The following is a 20,117-nucleotide window of genomic DNA, read 5'->3' on the forward strand; positions in this document are numbered from 1 at the left end:
ACCATTGCCAGCAAGGACCCCCCAACACTGTGCACTTTTACTTTTTGCCAACAGGCTTTTGTTGGGAACCTCATCTAATGGCTGCTTTGTCATTGACATGACTTGCTACACATGGAGGCCCTCGTTTTACTTCTGTGGGTGAAGCAGGAATGGGAGTAGGGCTGTAGGCACATTCTATTGGAAACAAAGAAGGTCTACGCCACAAACAAGTAAGCAAAACATTGAAATAGCAAGGGAGGTGCAATTGAATCTCACGACTTGGTGCTGGTGGTGGGAAATCACTCATGGTTTCCTGTTTCTGAGTGAGCATCCAATAACATTCAGTACTGGTGTTCAGTTCTGATGCTTTTGTGGTCAAATTGACCAGCTCCACTCATACTACAACTTGTAGTAAGGGCAGCCCAGACAGAAAGGCCATTGAGATGGGCAGCAATGAATCCACCATGAAGATGGCAGAGCTGATAGAGCTGCTGCCTCATAGCTCCAGTGACACAGGTTCAATTCTGACTTCAGATGGTGCCTATGTGGAATTTGCACATTCTTCCCCTGTGTGTGTTTCCTAAGGTGGTCCAGTTTCCTGCCACATCTCAAAGATTGATGGATTAGCTGGCCACTGAAAATTACCCCTATGGGGTAGGTGAGTAGTAGAATCTGGGAATTGAGGGGAATATGGGGAGAATAAAATGGGATTAGTTAAGGATTAGTGTAAATATGTCAGTGTGGATGTGGTGGGCTGAAGGGCCTGTTTCCATGTGGTATCTCTCAATGGCACCCATGTAAACCCTACAGCTGAATACTTGGTGTCAGGGGGGAATCTGGAGTCCAGTCAGGCTGCAGCTCCACATCTGCTTACACAGGGATTGGAGAGTTTTCTGAGGTTCTTTGACTTCATGAGAATAGATTCAAATCCCACTCCAGGGACTTGAGCACATAATTGTGGCTAGCCATCCATTTCACCTTAAAGGAGTGCTCTATTGTTGAAGTTCCTGCTTCCTCTCTCAGGCATATATAAATAATTCTACAAGAGTTTCAAAATAGAACAGGGGAGTATCCTGGAGAATGTTTATCCCCAAGCCTGACCTTTTGGTACTTTGGAGAACAAAGCCACAACAGTGGGGCAGAGATCATGGACAAGTGAGCAGTAAAGTAGGCAAATGCAATGTTAGCATTCATTTTGAGAGGACGAGAACATAAAAGCAAGGATGTACTGCTGAGGTTTTACTAAGGCGTTGGTCAGGCAGCATTTGGAATACTGTGAGCAATTTTGTGCTCCGTAACTAGGGAAAATTGTGCTGCCCCTGGAGAGGGTCCAGAGGAAATTCACAAGAATGATCCCGGGAATGAAAGGCTTAACATATGAGGAGTGTTTGATGTCTCTGAGCCTGTAATCGATGAAATTCAGAAGGATGGGGGGTATCTCACTGAAACCTAGTGGATACAGAAAGCCTGAATAGAGTGACCGTGGAGAGGATGTTTCCATTAGTAGGTCTAGGATTCGAGGGCATAGCCTTAGAATAAAGGGATGTCCCTTTAAAACTGAGATAAGGAGGAATTTCTTCAACCAGAGGGTGGTGAATCTGTGGAATTCGTTGTCACAGACGGCTGTGGAGGCCAAATCATTGGGTGTATTTAAGGCAGAGATTGTTAGACTCTTGATTGGTAAGGTGGGGGTTAAAGGTTAGGGGGAGAAGGCGGGAGAATGGGATTGAAAAAAAAAATCAGCCATGACTAAATGGCAGAGCGGACTAGATGGGCCAAATGGGCTAATTCTGCTCCTACATCTTATGGTCTTAAGGCCTAAGTAGCCCAGTATAGAGATTGGTGGGAGGAAATGTAAGAGCTAGGTAAAAGTTGATCATCCTACTTGTGGCAGTTTGCTTGACTGTTCCACTTTCCTCATTTTTAACTGTGACTATACTTCAAATAAGCTCACTGGGTGCTAGGTGTTCTGGGACGTCCTGAGGTTGTGAAATGCAACTTTCAAACAAGCCAAGAACATCTGAGACATAGACTCAAAATGTTCTTTTTTATTTTCTCAAAAGCTTTAAAACCAAACATGTAGTAAACGGGTGACTATGTCCCTTTCTTTCTGTTATTTTTCTTTATGCAACAAAATAAAATAACACAGTAAAGAAAGACTCAACAACACTGATTTCTGAAGAATCTTAGTCTTGGAGGTTATTGACAATAAATGAACCAATCAAACAATTAACAGTAAAATGAAAAACGAGACTACCATATTGACATTTAATACATTCCTTTTGAGTTTAAAAAGACAAGAAAGACTTGTGAGGTGTTTCAACTGGTGAGGTGAAGCTTTTACCAATATCAAGGAGCCCGTGAGATGGGTAGGTCTGTAGGGGGCAGGCTTGTGCTACTTACACCCAAAGTTGTGGGCATGGTGAGTCCAGTGTGTGGTAGGCTCTCCCCTCTCTATTCAAAAAAAAAGTAGTGCCCAATCTTTCTGTAGTTTGGAGAAACAAGCCACAAGAGTCAGGCGGAAGTTTGTGTACAAGCAGATGGCATAGAGAGGGGTGGGAGCAAATGCAGGCAGCTGGGTAAAATGTGATCCCACCTACTTGTCAATCTTAGTAAGACAAACCTGCTCACAAACTTCAGCCCTTATTCCACTTTTAATAACTTAGTGGAGAATCTGAGAGGGTTGGCTCCAAACAAAACTCCAATAATTCCTCCCTTGCTTGTTAGTCATTGACCCCAGAACAACAAAGGGCCCCACTAGTATAGCATGGAGTCCATGTCCAATAAACTGGTTCAGGCTCGCAAGGAACAGAAGAAACTGCCCCCACCACCCTTTGTTCCCAGAAACAACTACAAATCCACACAGTTTGGCAGAATCAATTAATCAAAAGAGAATAAAAATGCAATTTGCAGTTGAAAGGCCCCAATAAGTCAGATGCTGCCTTTTTATAAAGATCAGACTGTTACAATGCATGTGTTACTATTGGCGGTGTATCAGAGGCCTTGAAACTACCTCCTCCCACAAGGATTCTCCACTGATATCCACAAATGGCCAACAATTATGTAGTGTTTTGCATCACAGAAAGAAGGTGGACCTTTCAAGGCCCATCTCAACATGTTTTGTGTTAGAACAGTATGAACCCTGAGCTGATACTGGTACAAAAAACAGAGAGAGGTAATGCAACTTAAAGAGAGAAAGGTAGAAAGTGGGACATTTTAATGTCTCATATTTTCAAGTAGACACCAGCTGTTGCTATAGTGTGTCTACAGAACCTATTGCCAACACCTTTCCCCACATCCATAAATGTCCTGTTATGTGGGATCAACAGGACTGACAAATATCCCCCTTGCCTACCTTTCCCTGTCTACCCTTGAAGCCAGACTCGAACTGTAATTCCACAATGAGGGACAAAGCTTGCAAAGTATTAAGGTGGGCTCTTTATTGCCAGGACTCTTTGATTGGATCTGGGACTTATAGCCCAGAAAATAACATGTGCAGAATTCCTCCAGGCTGCATCTTAACTACGAGTTTTTATGGATCAAAATGGTCAAAAAGAATTTCTCTTCCCCACATGAGATCTTTCTCCTCATTCACAAAATTCTCCACTGTTGTCATCAAAGATCTTTTTTTAACTTAATAGATTTTACAAAAATTTACACCCGCAGTATTATAAAAAATCCTAAACCATTCATTCAAAGATATTGAAAAGATTCAATCTCATGTGAGCTGCGTCTCTCGTTTTATGGGAGAGGCTAACTGCCGTAGAAGGGTGTGAGAGAGAGAATCGCTGAGAGGACAGGAACAAGAGAACAATTCAGAGAATGTGTGCAAGAGAGAGAGAGAGAGAGAGAGAGAGAGAAAGGAGGAGGATGAGTGGAAAAGATGTGGAGAGTGAGAGGGAAAAATGAAAGATAGGGCACATAAAGGGGCAGCATGAACAAGACTGGAGATTATACATTAACAACATATAGTTTTCCAGTAAGGCTTTACACAATGCACAGAGCAGAAGAATTAAACATACTCAGAGAATAACAGCAATTAACAGAAGCTTTTGTTTCAGTGAGGAACCATAGAAAAAAGGAGGGGCAGGGGAATGGAAGGATGAGTATAAGCACCAAGAAGACAGTCACTCCAACTTTTCCAGGTCCTTAAAATTAAAACCAGCTTGGGTTCTAATCACATTTTATTTTATAACCGAAAGTTAAGACAGTGCAAAAATTTATTAAAATATATACTTTTGAAAGAATCACAATCACCAGCTGGAATAATGGCAGTATGTAAGTAAAGTAGGAACTGATATAAAAACAGGTTATAACAGTCTAAAAGGGATGCGGATTTAAATCCTCAACTGCAAGGTTATTCTGAAGGAGATCAACCAGCAAACAAGCTCTTGATAAATTAAATGCACTGAGGAGAGTTGCATGGTTTCTGCAGAGTTTGGAAATGGGAATCTTTATAAATCTGTCAGAGTACTGACAGACAGCCTCTATTTTAAGCTGCTAACATATTTGACTTTGCTTTACCCTTTTACACCTTTGAGGCTCCTTCTGGTGCTTTCTGCTGTGTCAACGTGCCATGAAGAATAATTGTGGAAAAAATGTTTTTGAATCTTCTACATTAATTACCTTGTGACATTTGTAACTCAGCCAACAATTATTTTCTCAAAACCAAGGTTTATTTAATGGGGGTTGATATGCAGTCACCTAGTGGTTATGATCGGTGAAACAGGGCAAACTGTACACAGGGGGTGAGACTGTAACTAGGGTCATTGCTTGCACATTAAGTCACCACCATGGGCAATGCTTAACTATACTTCAAATAATAAGAGGGAATTGCAAAACTTTTTTAAGGAGGTAAGGGGAGGAAGTTATTAGCTTTAAGCTGAAATTTGAAAACCTAAAACAAAATTTATAGGGTGCATATAAATAAGTTGGAAGATAGCATGCATTTTCTGTATAACCTTGTACTTTGATTTTCAGTGTATCATTTTGTACTTTATTTTTCCCCCCTGAAAAGCAGTAAAACCTAAAAACAATGTTGAGGACTAAGTTAATTCCTGGAATGAATAGGAAGCTGGATGGTTTCCCGGCATCTGGGTCAGCAGACACACACCCTCTTATAACTCCCCGGCCACTCAGTAAGATATTCTGAATATATTCAGTTCAGTCAGTTTTTCTTTATTCTTTGCAATAGTGGCAACTCTCTTCTGGCCTAACATTTCCCACCATCCTAGCTCATGTACAAGGCTTTTTCCCCTAGCCACTCCCTTCTGGGCTTGAAGTGACAGCCATATTTTAAAACACAATAACGCTACAAACACTTCTACCACATAATGGACAACATACAAAGGCAGGATCAATTCTAAGAACCATTCCATTTTGCCACCATTCCCCCCCTCCCCACCAAGCCCACACCAACTTATTGGCCTCATTCTTTCACTATGTTGAAGACTAGAAACCAGAAAGCACAGGAACTTTTTACTTAGTCCCCTGGGCAGATTGTAAATTTTAAATAGCTTCCTCCATGTCATCTTGAAGTTGGGCCTGTTGCGTGTGTGTGCTTCTATTCATTTTTATTTTCTTTTTAAAAACATCTTCTCTGCCTATTCTATTGTTCCTTTAAACCCTTCCATCAAAAGAAAGCCCAGTGTAAGTCATCTGCATGCGCAGGTTCCTGCAGACGACCAAAATGTTTAACTCCCAGAGAACATAACCTCCCCAATGCCCAGCCACTAACGATCCCATACTGAATAATATATTCTCTACCAACTTGACAGTGTTAAAAACTACACAAGTAGTGTCAGTCATTCCTGACCCTTTGGGAATTATCAACAACCATTTTGCTTTCACAGCCCAAAAACATTTATACCATTGCTCCATATACTATTACTAAGTAGAAATGGATGGCTGTGTTATTGGGAAAAAAAATCCAGGAAAAGTGCTCCTGGTAATCTATAGTGATGCAATTTACTTGCAATTACAGGGTTAAGACCCAACATGACATCCCTCTGATTGTTCATACAGTCAATGTATCTGATAATACTTTGCTGGGATGTTTATTTTCAAGTAAAGGAGTTCAGTGTCATAATTAGGATATTTTTATTTCTTGTCTCTCGATACTTGGAAAACACTTGGCCTCCCAGTGGGAGCCTTTGGGTGTGCTGCATTGTTGACAGGTGATCAGAGCAACTGGATGCCGCAAAGCTGGAAAAAAATCAGGCTTGAAGAGTGTTAGACCCTCTTCAAACTGCTCAGAGGAAACTCCCCTCCCCAAGGCTTTCAAAGATTCAAAAGTTTATTCACCTCCAGCACTGCCAGAATTTACAAATAGCCAAAAGATTATTTTTTTATGTTGCAAAGTTAAACAAAACTCTTGTCCATTTTGGCAAAGATTTTGCCTCAGTCTCTCTCTCTCTCTCTCTCTCTCTCTCACACTCTCTCTCACTCTCACTCTCTCTCTCTCACCCTCTTTCATGCCCCAGGAACGATTCTACCGACAGAAATATTGCAGGGCGATGGCCAAGGATAACAAGTAGAGGATGCCGGCCGAGTGTCGCAGTGCTTCACTCCCGTTACCGGCTTTGGTTTTCCCACTCTGTTTCGGGATGGCGTAGACTACGGGAGACCTCGTTGCCACATTGAAGGACCTTCTCCGACCGCAGCCATTCTCCGAGCAGGCATCGCCGCTTCCAGATCCACTGCTGTCGTCACCTGTGGGCAAGACGATGATGTCAATAAAGGGGCCTCAATTATGCTTTAGAGTCATAAGAGTGCGGAAACAGGCCCTTCGGCCCACTGAGTCCATGCTGACCATCAACTATCCATTTACACTAATCCTCCATGAATCCCATTTTTATTCTCCCCACATTCCCATCAACTACCCGCCCCCCACCCCCCCCCCCCCCCCCAAATTCAAGATTCTACCACTCACCTACACAGCAGGGGCAATTTGCAGCAGTCAATTAACCAATCAACCTGTACTTCTTAAGAAGTGGGAAGAAACTGGAGCACATGGAGGAAATGGTCACAGGGAGAATGTGCAAACTCCACAGAGACAGCACTGGAAGAACCCCACAAGGTTCTAGTCTCTGGACACTTCCAACATACTCTTTGCTGGATTCCCACATTCCAGGCTTAAGATTGTTCAAAACTTTGCACCCAAAACTCACACCAAGCCCTGATACCCATCATCTACAACGGCTACTGGTTAAGCATCAAAATTCTTATGGGGACAGCTCTCAAGTCTCTGTCTATTTGAACAAAGGATTAAAGATCGGGTGAGGTGCAGTAAGTGAAGATGATCATGGGACTGTGGGTTGGGATATGGAATGCTTTGTAAAACTCCGATAATCTGGAACTACAATGGTGCCGGACTGGCAAATCTTCGGGATTTTTGGATGATACTAGTACTAATACAGCAACATATCTTCAATTCAGTTTTTTCAAATGTTACAGAGTATTATAATAAATAATACCCCCATTCTCTCTAAAACACAAGAGTTTAAAGGCAGTATGGGAACCAGGGCCCTGCTAAGCTCAAAGGAAGTTCAGGAAACTGAGTCCCAATAAATTTAAAGGGAGAACAGCAAACATCACCTGATGAGCTAGAAGCTGAACCCATCAATATTTTCAAATAATTAGCAGGATTATCAGAATTTTACTGTATTCTAAATTGACAGGTCTGGAAATAAAACATAAATATTACTGTGTCTGACAGAACACATAGCAAGACTCACTGAATCCCTGGTCCCTGTTTCTGCTCCCACCCACCACTTCCCATCTCACGACTCCTTCCCATGCAGCCAGAGGAGATTCAACACTTGTCCTTTCACCTCTTCCCTCTCCACCATCCAGCGACCCAAACAGTTCTTCCAGGTGAAGCAGACATTCACTTGCACTTCTTCCGATCTATTACACTGCAATTAGTGTTCACAATGTGGTCTCCTCCACATTGGAGAAATCAAATGCAGATTGGGTGGTTGCTTTGCGGATCACCCACACTCAGTCCGCAGGGATGATCCTGAGCTATCTGTTGCTGTCACTTTAATTCTCCATTCCCGCCGGTTCTGACCTGCCTGTTTGCGGCCTCCTTCACTGCTATAGTGAGGACCAATGTAAACCAGAGAAACTTTAAAACTTTATTTAGAACTTTATTTATACAGCACGGTAACAGGCCCTTCTGGCCCAATGAGCCCGCGCCACCGAATTACACCCATGTTAACCTACTAATCCTTTGGAATGTGGGAGGAAACCAGAGCACCCAGAGGAAATGCACGCAGTCACGGGGAGAACGTACAAACTCCTTACAGACAGCGGCGGGAATTGAACCCCAATCACTGGCACTGTAATAGCATTACACTAACTGCTAATCTACTGTGCTGCCCCTAAAGAAGCCCTGAAGAACAACATCTTCTGTCTGTGCACTTAGCAACCTTCTAAATGCACACTGAACTTTCCAACTCCCTCTCCTCTCCAATTATCATACTTATATCCCTTTCTCATCCTGGTTCTTTAAAATGCCTCCCAAACAGTCAGTATTCATGCTCCTTATCACCTGATTTGTCTTAACCAATCATCATTCAGTCTTTTGTCCTGCACCTTACTCTCCGCACAACTCTGCTTTGAAAACTGACACCCTCCGCTCTCTCTCAGTTCTGCGTAAGGATCGCTCACCCTAAACATTAAACTGGTTTCTCCTTCCACGGATGTTGCTTGACTGGCTGAGTTCTTCCAGCTTTTCTCTTATTATAACAGCGAGGAGGTATAACTGGGCAGAGCCTTGCATCTCCTCTTGAGTGTGTGCTGGAAGTCCAAAACCAGGGACAACAGTAGAACAAACCCAGACAATGCTGGATATACTCAGCAGGTCAGGCCACATCTGTGAGAAGAAGAACAGAGTCAACATTCCAGGTTGAAGATTCTTCATCAGAATATCCAACTTAAAAAGTTGACTCTGTTTCTCCTCCCTCAGATGCGTCCTGGCCTGCTGAGTATTTCCAACATTTTCTGCTTTTGTTCTAGATTTCCAACATCTGCAGTTTTTTTTATTTTTGGCAGCGGCAGCGGCAGCAGCAGCAGCACCCCAGGTAGGATGGTGTAACCACAGCATCACTAGTTTTCAAAATAAAAGGGATTTAAAACAGGGAAGTAGATATCAAAGTGCAGTTAAAATGAAAGAACATTGTTTGCATGGTGCATCCTGCTGTTTAGTATCATGCTGCTCACAGATCTGCATATAATTCAGTACTCACATATAAAAGGTGGCCAATTTGTCCAGGATAATGGGTGGTATTAGTCCAGAATGTATTTTTTTTGCACCAACTATTTATTACTTAATTCTGCCAAAAGTTATTTGATGGGCAGAGTTGGCATCTTGAAATGGCAACAAAAGAACTTGATAGACTGCGAGGTAGATAGAGTAAATGAAATTAATCACGGGATGACTGAAGTGAGGTGCTTGTAGGAAGATTGTGCTGATGTAACACATTAGATATCAGCTAACAAAACTAAACTTCAACAGCAGGGCTTTAGAAGAAATCTCGGCTTTAGTTCAGTGAGCTGATTTGAACTCTGGAGTGAAAAGTCGCATTATCCTCTCGTGGAGGTGGTTTAAGAATTATATTCTATATCTATTCATTTATGCTCTCTGATTCTCTTTTGCTACTTTATGTTCCTTACTCTCAGTAATTTCCTTACCCATGCTCAGTACTATTCAGGCCATAAATAAAACTATTGGAGTTAACCTTTTTGCAACTGTAGGACAATATAGGAAAACTCTGATAATCTGCTGATTGGTCAGAAATCCTGATGGTTCATTATCTGGCTCACTATGTGCTGATTCCAGCTGATTCCTTTAACAAGTCATGGTGCTCCCTTTAAAGTCAATGGGGCCCTGGTTCCTGTGCTCCCTTTGACACACCGGGTCCTCAGTTCCCATGCTCCCTTGAAACTCATCTGTTTCCTGTACTCCCTTCCAACTCATGTGGGCCCCTTTCCCAAACTCCCTTCAAACTGCAGGGCTCACTTGAAAATTTATTGTAATACCGTGTAACATCTAAAAAAAAAGTGAATTAAAAGCGTGTTGATGTATAAATTAAAAATAACATCCAATAATCCTGAAAATCTGCCAGTCTGGCACCACCAAACATACCAGATTATCGGAGTTTTAGTCCATTGGATTTCCATCTATTAAAAGAACAAAAGGACAACATGGGTCCATGAGTTCCAGCAACTGATGCTTTCCCACTGAGGGCACAGATTAGAATGAAGGATTCATGAGAAATACCGGTTATTTATGATAAAGCTTAGGGAAGAACCCTGAAATGTAAAAAGAGCCTTCAAATGGCCCTGCAAGGTTGAAGCAGAAGGGGGAAAAATATAATCAAAAGCACGGGGGTGGGGGGAGGGGGGTGGGGGGGAAGGTAGAGAATGAAATGAGGACAGCAAGCAAGAAGAGAATGCAGAGGGGAGGAGAAAAGAGGAGGAGGACGAAGGGGAGGGAAGAGAGAAAGATGAAGTGAATCAAATGAGCAAGAGCATTGGGGAGAGGAAAGGAAGGAAGGAAGAACTAAGGTATTAATAGAAAGAAGGTTAAAGACGGAAGACAAAGAAGACGAACACCTGGAAAAGATCAAGGGAGCTTGAGAAAGAGCATAAACCTCTTTAGCAGATAACTGCCCAGAAAGATGATTTTGGCTACATCTGGTGATTTAAGATGGTGCTATGTTTCGTCGTAACACTAAAATAGGTGTCACCGCATGAAATAATCATCAAAATCCTTGCTTTAAGAAATTGCGATTGTAGCTTTCTCCCAGAAGCCAACTTGAGCATTCACAGATAGCAGCTGGAGCCTGAGCTTGCAGCTGGCATTTCATTCGCCCAATATCCATTGGGAAACTGTGTGGCTGCCATGGAGATGAGGGAAAACAGGGAATGCGGGGGGGGGGGGGGGGGGGTCCAGAAAATGGAAAGCAGGAAGAATGGAGAAGGAGGTGCAAAATCAAGAGGGAAGGATGAACTTGTTCCCATTTCCTGTTGAGGGAAATGGGACCAGACATTTCCTGTTGCAATTAAATCCAGTGCGTTACCCTGTCATATCAATGTCATCAACAGAAGACATATCAACAGATAATTGGATCAAAAAAGTCACAGCCACTACTGGAGTGAATTATGCAAGAAGTCAGAAACAAAAACAGAAAATGCTGGAAAAACTCAGCAGGTCTGGCAGCATCTACGGAAGGAGAAACAGTCAATGTTTCAGGTCCAGGACCAATCGTTAGACCAATGGTGCAGACCCAAAACATTGACTGTTTTTCTCTCTCCACAATGCTGCCTGACTTGCTGAGTCTTTTCCAGCATTTTCTGTTCTTGTTTCAGATTTCCAGCATCGGGATTTTTTTATTTTAAATTTTCACTTATGGAAAAAGTCAGGATTGAATTTCCTTCAATAGGAAATGGGAGAATGAAGGTTTTTGTGTGCACAAGTTATGCATTAAGAACAGATGCAGTCAGCAATAGTGTTTCACATCAGTGTGTGTAGATGCATGCACCAGAATCGAACATCAGTAAAGTTACAGCGGGGTGGGGTACTCACTGGTGTCCTGGAAGTCCACATCGTTGCCATTGTAGGCATTCCGCAGACGATTGGTCATTATCCGCAATTGCATGATCTGCTGGCGAATGGTCATGTCTGGTTTCGTGATGTCAACCTCGACCTCTGGATTATTAATCTGATTGGCCAGTCCATCCGCCATGACCTCTGGAAGGTACCTGCCATGCATAATCAAAGTTGTTAGACATTAGTCCTGAATGGCCACAAACCAACCTGAACAGGCATTCAGGGTGACCCTATTCACTGGAGCTGAGAGGTCAATAATAAGAGATCAGGAATTGGTAAACATCCTTTCACCCAATGAGTGGTGGGGCCTGAAACTTATTGCCTCTAAGGGTGGCGGAAGCAGAAACTATCATCACTTTTAAAATGTACTCAGGTGAGGGTGAAGCCATGACAGAGGAGCCCACAGTCCTGGGAAATGGGTATTCCAAGTAGGTCCTATTGAAGCCAACATGGATTCAATAGGCTGAATTGCCTCTCTTCTGCGGTGTATATTTCTATATTTTCCACAATTCACTTTAGGTGATGAGGGGGAGAAGTGAATTGGTTTATTATTGTCACATGTACCGAGGTACAGTGAAAAACTTTGTTTTGCATGCCATCCATATAGATCATTTCATCACATCAGTACATTGAGGTAGTACAAGGGAATAGCAATAACAGAATGCAGAATACAGTGTTACAGTTACAGAGAAAGTGCAGTGCAGGCAGACAATAAGGTGCAAGGGCCATCACAATGTAGATTGTGAGATCAAGAGTCCATCTTATTGTACAAAATGTCCATTCAATACTTATAACAGTGGGATTGAAGCTGTCCTTGAGCCTGGTGGTATGTCCTTTCAGGCTTTTGTATCTTCTGCCCAATGGTAGGGGTGTTTGATTACATTGGCTGCTTTCCCGAGGCAGCGAGAGGTGTAGACAGAGTGAATGGAGGGGAGGATGGTTTTTGTGATGTGGCAGATAGGACGACAGGATGGGAGAGACAGCCCTGTCTTTTCAATATTGAACAGCTTCAACTATGATGATAGGTTGGATAGTATCATCCACCGTCTCCCAGAACACTCCTGGGGTATTTTCAAGCATTAAAGGGGCATTAATGATAAAATACACATTCAGTGACTAAATGGCCTACTTGTTAAGTAATGGCCCAGACATACAATGAGCCACAGAGGAGCAGGTGCTGTTTAATTCATCACTTCCTATCTAGTCTCATTGAGGGAAATGGTATGGACACTATAATTGGTATTAACTTCCCCTTGTTGAATTAGGATAGGAAAGAATCAATCAGGGTCAATACTGAGTAACGCTGATGCAAAGTGCCATTTAGACACTGGGTAGGAGCAGGATTACTCTTATCTGTGATGCCTTACATGGTCAAACAGCCAACACCTTCTCGATCTTTAGGTACACACTCACATGTCTGGTTGCTATCAGGAGCAGAAATCCTGGCCACTTCCCTGTCCCCATCCAGTCTCAGAAAATGTGACTATGCTCTCAGCTAACTCAGCACACAGCAGGGGCTCAGGGACTGAGTACTCAACTCTCAGACTCTCCAGTTCAGTTCCTCACTAGGCACTGAGCTGACGGGACACTCTCCCCAACAATATTTAGTTCACCAACACCAGACACTTACTTCGCTCAGTGAAATTCAAACACAGAGCGATGCAATGAAAAAGTTACCTCACGTTAGGGTTTACACACGCACACGCTCTCTCTCACACACATACGCACTTCCCTTCATGGAACAACCGGCATCCATTGCCCATCCCTTGAGAAGGTAGAGGTGAGCCACCTTCTTGAACCACTGCAGTTGTCCTAGTGAAGTTGCTCCTGCAGTGCTATTGGGCAAGGAGTGTCAGGATTTGTACTTGACAATGATGAAGGACCTGTGATATATTTCCAAGTCAGGATGGTGTACAACTTGGAGGGGAACCTGCAGATGGTGATGCCCCCATACACCTGCTGCCCTGTCCTTCTTGGTTGGATGAATCGCAGGTCGCAAAGACACTGTAAGAGGAGTCTGGGCAATTAAATGCAGTGCATTTTGTACACTGCATATCTGTAAATGCTTGTATACACACACACACACACACACGTACACACACTAAATTAATTACACACACAAAGCCACATCAGTCCTTCACCTGCACTGGCTGTTTACATTGTCACGTTAGCTAGTCACATAATTGCAACCAGGGTGCAGTACACGTGTGCAATCAGGTACTGCATAACAGCAGAATAATGCATGCTACAGTCCAGGGAGGGTAACTAAGTCTCAGTGTGGATAAGTCCCACCATAGTTGAGATATAGATTGTGCAATCAAATATAGCACTTAATAGCTCTGAGCCCCCTCCCAGTCTGCTAACTCTGTGTTTCAGTCAATAAGATTTTTAATTAGAATTCTACTCAAACGATAAATTTCTATTATATGTTGTAAAAAGAAATAAAACATCTTCCTATTACTTAAAGCTGCAATATTCCTTTGGGTAATTTCTCAGGGCAGTAATCAATGAGGAAAAAATAGCCTCAGATAGGCTGATTAGAAAGTTTATTCATCGCTCCCTTACAAGGTCAGCATTGCGCATTTGAATAAACCTCAAGGGTGCTGTGTGTCTTGTGATACCAGGCTGGATTCCTCCATGAAACATCACCCTATTCCTCACTAGGAAGGCCATGGACCATTTTTTCATTATATGTCCAAATTCACTTGAGAGGGACAGTGCGTACGTGCACAGCATCTTTTTTAGTACTAGGTCTACTCATGGACTTCAGAATGTGGGGTAACTGCCATCCAGTGCAAAACAGTTGCCACGTAAAAGGGTGGCACAGTGGTGCAGCTGCTACCTCTCAATTCCAGTGACCCAGCTTCGACCCTGAACTCCGGTGCTGTCTGTGTGGAGTTTGCATGTTCTCCCTGTGATCACGTGGGTTTCCTCCCATATCCCAAAGATGTGCAGGTCAGTAGGTTAATTGGCTGCTGTAAATTGCCCCTGGCGTGTTGGTGTGTGGTAGCATTTGGGGGATTTGATGGGAATGTGGGGAGAATAAAATGGGATTGGTGTAAAAATGGTCTTGATGGTTGGTGTGGACTTGGTGGGCTCATAGGCCTGTTTCTATGCTGTATGACTCTGAACTCTGAACCACTCTGACTCTCCCAGCAAGGGTTGGGCCAGTCAATCTGCAACAATGCAAACTGATGCTTTGCAGTTTGCAGCCAGGCTCCTCATCTGTGATGAAGGTGAAATGTTCCAAGAAATGATGGGATGGGGATCGGTATCTATCACCACTACCTGTCCCTTCATACAAAGGGATCCTACCCTCACTCAAACTGCTGTGTTAATTTCAAATGTAAATTCATTGTTCTATAAATTTAACACTATTTGTAAGGACTGTTACACTTGCCATGTGGAATTTAGGGGCGCCTTGCCTGAAGTGACAGACCCTTGGTTATCTGCCAGGGAAGGACAGGAAAAGGAATATCGATATTAGTTTATTATTGTCACATGTATAGAGATACAGTAAAAAGCTTTGGTTGGATGCCATCCAGACAGATCATTCCATACATAAGTACATCGGGGTAGTACAAATGAAAAACAGAATGCAGAATAAAGTGGTACAGAGAAAGTGCAGTGCAGGTAGACCGATAAAGTGCAAGGGCCACGACGAGGTAGATTGGGAGACCAAGAGTTCAGGAGTTCATCTTTTTATGTATGAGGGGTCCGTTCAATAGTCTAATAACAGTGGGATTGAAGTTGTCCTTGATTCTGGTGGTTCGTGCCCTCAGGCTTTTGTATCTTCTGCCTGACAGGAGAGGGGAGAAGAGAGAATGACTGGTGTTCATCTTTTAGGTCCATTCCAATGTCTGATAACAGCGGGATAGAATTAAATCCCAATATAAGTATATCCCAAGCTAGTCAATACCAAAGAGCTGGCAGTCCACAAGTGGGGGCTTCAAGGAAAGTGGGATGAAGCAAATTAGCCAAGTAAAGCAGACCCCAAACATCTAATGATGGTCAAATGAGTTCTATCTGCTGAATGGTCTTCGACCTGAAATATTGACTCTGTTGCCTGACCCGCTGAGTGTCTCCAGCATCTTGATTTTACTTCAGATTTCCAGCATCTGCAGTTTTTAAAAAATTTTCATTTATGCAATAAGTCAGGGATGAATTTCCTTTAATCAGAAATTGGAGAATGAAGGTTTACCTCTCTTACGTGCCTGGTAGTGTTCTAAATATTAGAAGGACCAGAGGGGAAGCAAGATGCATAGTCAAAAAAAAATCTCTTTATGGCAAGCATGTCCAAACTTGTCCTGTCAGGGACCATGGCTGTCTTTCCCACCCAGGGAATAATACAATGAAACATTCTATGCAAAATGATTGCTTTGAAAACAAAATGCATGAAGACATATTTTATATGCCATGCAATTGAAGTGCAGATCTCAATGTCCCTCTTCCACCCAGCTCCAACGTTAACATGAAACAAATACAGAAAATGCCAGAAATACTCAGCAGGTCAGGCAGCATCTATGGAGTGAGAAAAAGAGTCAACGTTTCAGGTCAATGACCTAGCTGAATCTACTTGTGGATGGATAAGGCCACTGAATGAAATGGTCACTCGCACCCTGTTGCTTCATCCATTTAACATGCCATTAGAAACAGCTAGAATTTTCAAATAAAGGACAAACATTACCCAAGCTAATTAAAAATAACACTGCTGAAATGTTCACTCCTTCCCAGTGCTAAAGCATCCTCAAATGAACAGGAAGATTCCCTGCAGGCTCACATAGTCCAGCAATCTGCCATGGAAATTTGGTGTCAGGTTTCCACTTGCTAAGTGCTCCACGATAGCCCATACATTCCTCCTAAACTTGATTGAACATCTGTTCTTCTTCAGTGCTAATTGCCTCCACCGATACATACAATCCCCCCTCAAGGGCTATTGATTTAGTCAGACACCAAGTGCAGAAGAGTTATTTCAGCCCAAGCATGAAATGAACTGCTAAAAGCAAAAATAACTTGAATGTTGATTGATCACAGTATTGATTCACAACCCCACTAAAAGCCTATATCTGCCATCTAAGACTCTGCTCCCAACTGGGAATTACTTTTCCAAAACTTGAGAGTATGAAACACTTGCCAAGATTCGCAGTCCCTGAGGGTCACTTAGGGGAGGATTCACTGCATTGATTGTAATGGCAGGGGAATGAAGCTGAAGTCCACACTTGCCATGACCTAATTAACAGAGTGGCCTGCTTCTGATCTCAAGGTTCATGGGAAAATAAATAGCACGCACAATAGAGTCTCAAAACTGTTTAGTGGAGCAGGAATTTGGTAAATGTGTAGCCACTTTCATCTTAAGCTTGGAGAACACAAGTAGCAGCAGTGGGGTCAGCCTATTCATCTCTGCCAACTGAAAAAACCATCTGACAAGATTATACCTGGATTTCTCAACCTCTGCCTTCCCACATCATCCCCATACCTCTTCATTCTTTCAGCATTCGAAAACCCATCAGACTCTTGTCTTGAAAGAACTGAGTGAGTGAGCACCCATAGTTCTTAGGTTAAGATGTCCAAAGATTCAAAGCTCTTGCGTATAGGGATTTCTCTTCATCTCAGTTCATTTTGGACTATCCTTAATCTGTGACCCTCAGGTTCTTGACTCACTAATTAGGAACTAACCCTGTCAAAGCCCTGAAGAATTTTATACACATCGATGAGATCATTCTTCATTCTTCTAAAATCTCAGTAATTTGGGCCTTGTCTACACAAAGATAATCCTCCATCCCAAGATTCAGCCTGTTGAGCCTTCACTGCCTGTCCATGAAGGAAAGTTTATTATTCTGTTGGCAGAAAGATCAAAACTCAACCTGTTCCCCCCACTCTGCCCCGCCCCCCCAGCTGCGATCTGTTATGGCCCTGTATAATTGAAGTTAAGACTTCCATACATCAGTGGTACAGCTAGTAGATCAGCTGTCTCACAGTTCCAGAGAACTGGGTACAATCACGACCAAGGGTGCTTTCTGTGTGGAGTTTGCACGTTCTTCCTGTGACCATGTGGGTTTCCTCCAGGTGCTCCAGTTTCCTCTCATACCCCAAAGACGTGTGGGTTGGTAGGTTAAATTGCCCCTAGTGTGTAGGTGAGTGGTAGAATCTGGGGGGAGTTGATGGCAATGTGGGGATTAAATAACCCAATAAAATTTGGGATTAATGTAGGATGAGTGTAAATGGGTGGTTGGCACAGGCTTGGTGGGCCGAGGAGTCTGTTTCTGTGCTGTATGTTTCTATGACTCTGTACCATTTGCTTTCTTATTAGATTCATGTAGCTGAATAATTCTTCTCTGGAATTTAAGAGCAAAGGTATTCAGGTCCCTCTAAATACTGATACAACTTTGTAAATGAAGACCTGGCCTTGTAAATTAGTACCATGCTAAGACCTCTCTAAGTCATAAAAGAGTATCTTTGGGTTGGTACTAATGTGTTGTCATTTGTACATTAATACAGATATCCAGGGCTAAAAGAATTTTTAAGGAATTGTTGACCATTGCCTCACTGCATCCAGTGACCTTGTTCTCCCCTGCATACCTGTTTATTCTACTGGTATCCGACTCGTTCTGCACCTTAAGGCCTTCCCATGGCTGTGCTGTTTCCATCTGAGAGTTATTCCGGTGACCCGGGTTTGATCCTGACCTCTGGTGCTGTCTGTGTGCAGTTTGCACGTTCTCACTGTGACCATGTGGGTTTCTTCTGGGTTCTCCTGATTTCTCCCAGGTCCCAAATATAACTTAATTAGCCACTGTGAATTGGCCCTGGTGTGTTGGTGAGTGGTAGAATCTGGAGGGAGTTGATGGGAATGTGGGGAGAATAAAATGGGATTAGTGTAATTGGGTGTTTGCTGGTCTTCACAGACTTGGTGGGCTGAAGGGTATGTTTCCCTGCTGCCTGACTCTTTGGCAACCAGAATGCTATCAAATGTTACAAGATGAGAAGGGAAACTTAACCAAGGAATGCTCCTTTAACTGTTTCCCATATTTAGGTAAATTAAGGACCAGACCAATGCTACAAACCACATGATGCATTTTACAGCAGTCAAAGAGGCACCTTTCTCCTGGTACAATTCCATGAGCAGCATCTTACCTCCCTCTGCTCTGTCCATTCCAGCACCTGTCCTCATTGGCTGAGCCCGCAGTCACCTTCTCGCTGCACAGGACGCTCGGCAAGATGACCCACAACTCTCTAACGTCTCGCAGCTTCATCTTGACTTCGGTAACCTGTAAAGGTGACAGTCATTACTGTACCTCAAGCTCACTCATAGAATCATAAAACAGTACAGCACAATACAGGCCCTTCAGCCCACAATGTTGTGCTGACCTTTAAACCTTGCCTAAGACTATCTAACCTCTACCTCCCCCATATCCCTCTATTTCAAATTCCTCCATATGCTTGTCTAGCAATCTCTTAATTTGACCAATGCACCTGCCTCCACCACCACCCCAGGCAGCGCAGTCCATGCCCCAACTACCCTCTGGGTAAAAAACCTTCCTCTGATATCTCCCTTGAACTTCCCACCCATTACTTTAAAGCCATGCCCTCTTGTATTGAGCATTGGTGCCCTGAGAAAGAGGCACTGGCTGTCTACTCTGTCTATTCCTCCTAATATTTTGTACCCCCTATCATATCTCTCCTTATCCTCCTTCTCTCCAAAGAGTAAAGCCCTAGCTCCCTTAGTCTCTCCTCATAATGCATACTCTCCAAACCAGGCAGCATCCTGGTAAATCTCCTCTGCACCCTTTCCAATGCTTCCACATTCTTCCTATAATGAGGCGACCAGAACTGTACACAGTACTCCAAGTGTGGTCTAACCAGAGTTTTGTAGAGCTGCATCATTACCTCGTGGCTCCTAAACTCAATCCCATGATTTATGAATGCTAACATCCCATACGCTTTCTTAACTACCCTATCCACCTGTGAGGCAACTTTCAGGGATCTGTGGATATGAACCCCCAGGTCCCTCTGCTCCTCCAAACTATCCAGAATCCTGCCATTAACTTTGTACTCTGCCTTGGAGTTTGTCCTTCCAAAGTGTACCACCTCACACTTCTCCAGATTGAACTCCATCTGCCACTTCTCAGCCCAGCTCTGCATCCTATCAATGTCCCTCTGCAATCTTCGACAATCCTCCACACTATCCACAATGCCACTAACCTTTGTGTCATCTGCAAACTTGCCAATCCACCCTTCTGCCCCCTCATCCAAGTCATTAATAAAAATCACGAAAAGCAGAGGTTCCAGAACTGACCCTTGTGGGACACCGCTAGTCACAGCCCTCCAATCTGAATGCACTCCCTCTAACCACAACCCTCTGCTTTCAACAGGCAAGGCAATTCTGAATCTACATGGCCAAGCTTCCCTGGATCCCATGCCCTCTGACCTTCTGAAGAAGCCTACCAATCAGAACCTTGTCAAATGCCTCACTAAAATCCATGTAGACCACATCTACTGCACTACCCTCATCAATCTGCCTGGT

General features: G+C 43.2%; 1 protein-coding gene across 1 annotated transcript in view; it reads right to left on the reverse strand.

The window, feature by feature from the left end:
* Positions 1 to 2,049: 2,049 nt before the first annotated feature.
* LOC127571727 (glypican-1-like) overlaps positions 2,050 to 20,117 on the reverse strand; it is a 165,533-nt gene continuing 147,465 nt past the window's right edge. Inside the window, exons 7-9 of the mRNA XM_052018374.1 lie at positions 18,728 to 18,861; positions 11,573 to 11,748; positions 2,050 to 6,690 (exon numbers count right to left, since the gene is read on the reverse strand). Of these exons, the coding sequence (XP_051874334.1) occupies positions 6,470 to 6,690; positions 11,573 to 11,748; positions 18,728 to 18,861 (531 nt within the window). The 3' untranslated portion in view covers positions 2,050 to 6,469. The remainder of the gene's footprint in view (positions 6,691 to 11,572; positions 11,749 to 18,727; positions 18,862 to 20,117) is intronic.

This window comes from Pristis pectinata, chromosome 6, assembly GCF_009764475.1.
Source record: "Pristis pectinata isolate sPriPec2 chromosome 6, sPriPec2.1.pri, whole genome shotgun sequence".
Lineage (NCBI taxonomy): Eukaryota > Metazoa > Chordata > Chondrichthyes > Rhinopristiformes > Pristidae > Pristis > Pristis pectinata.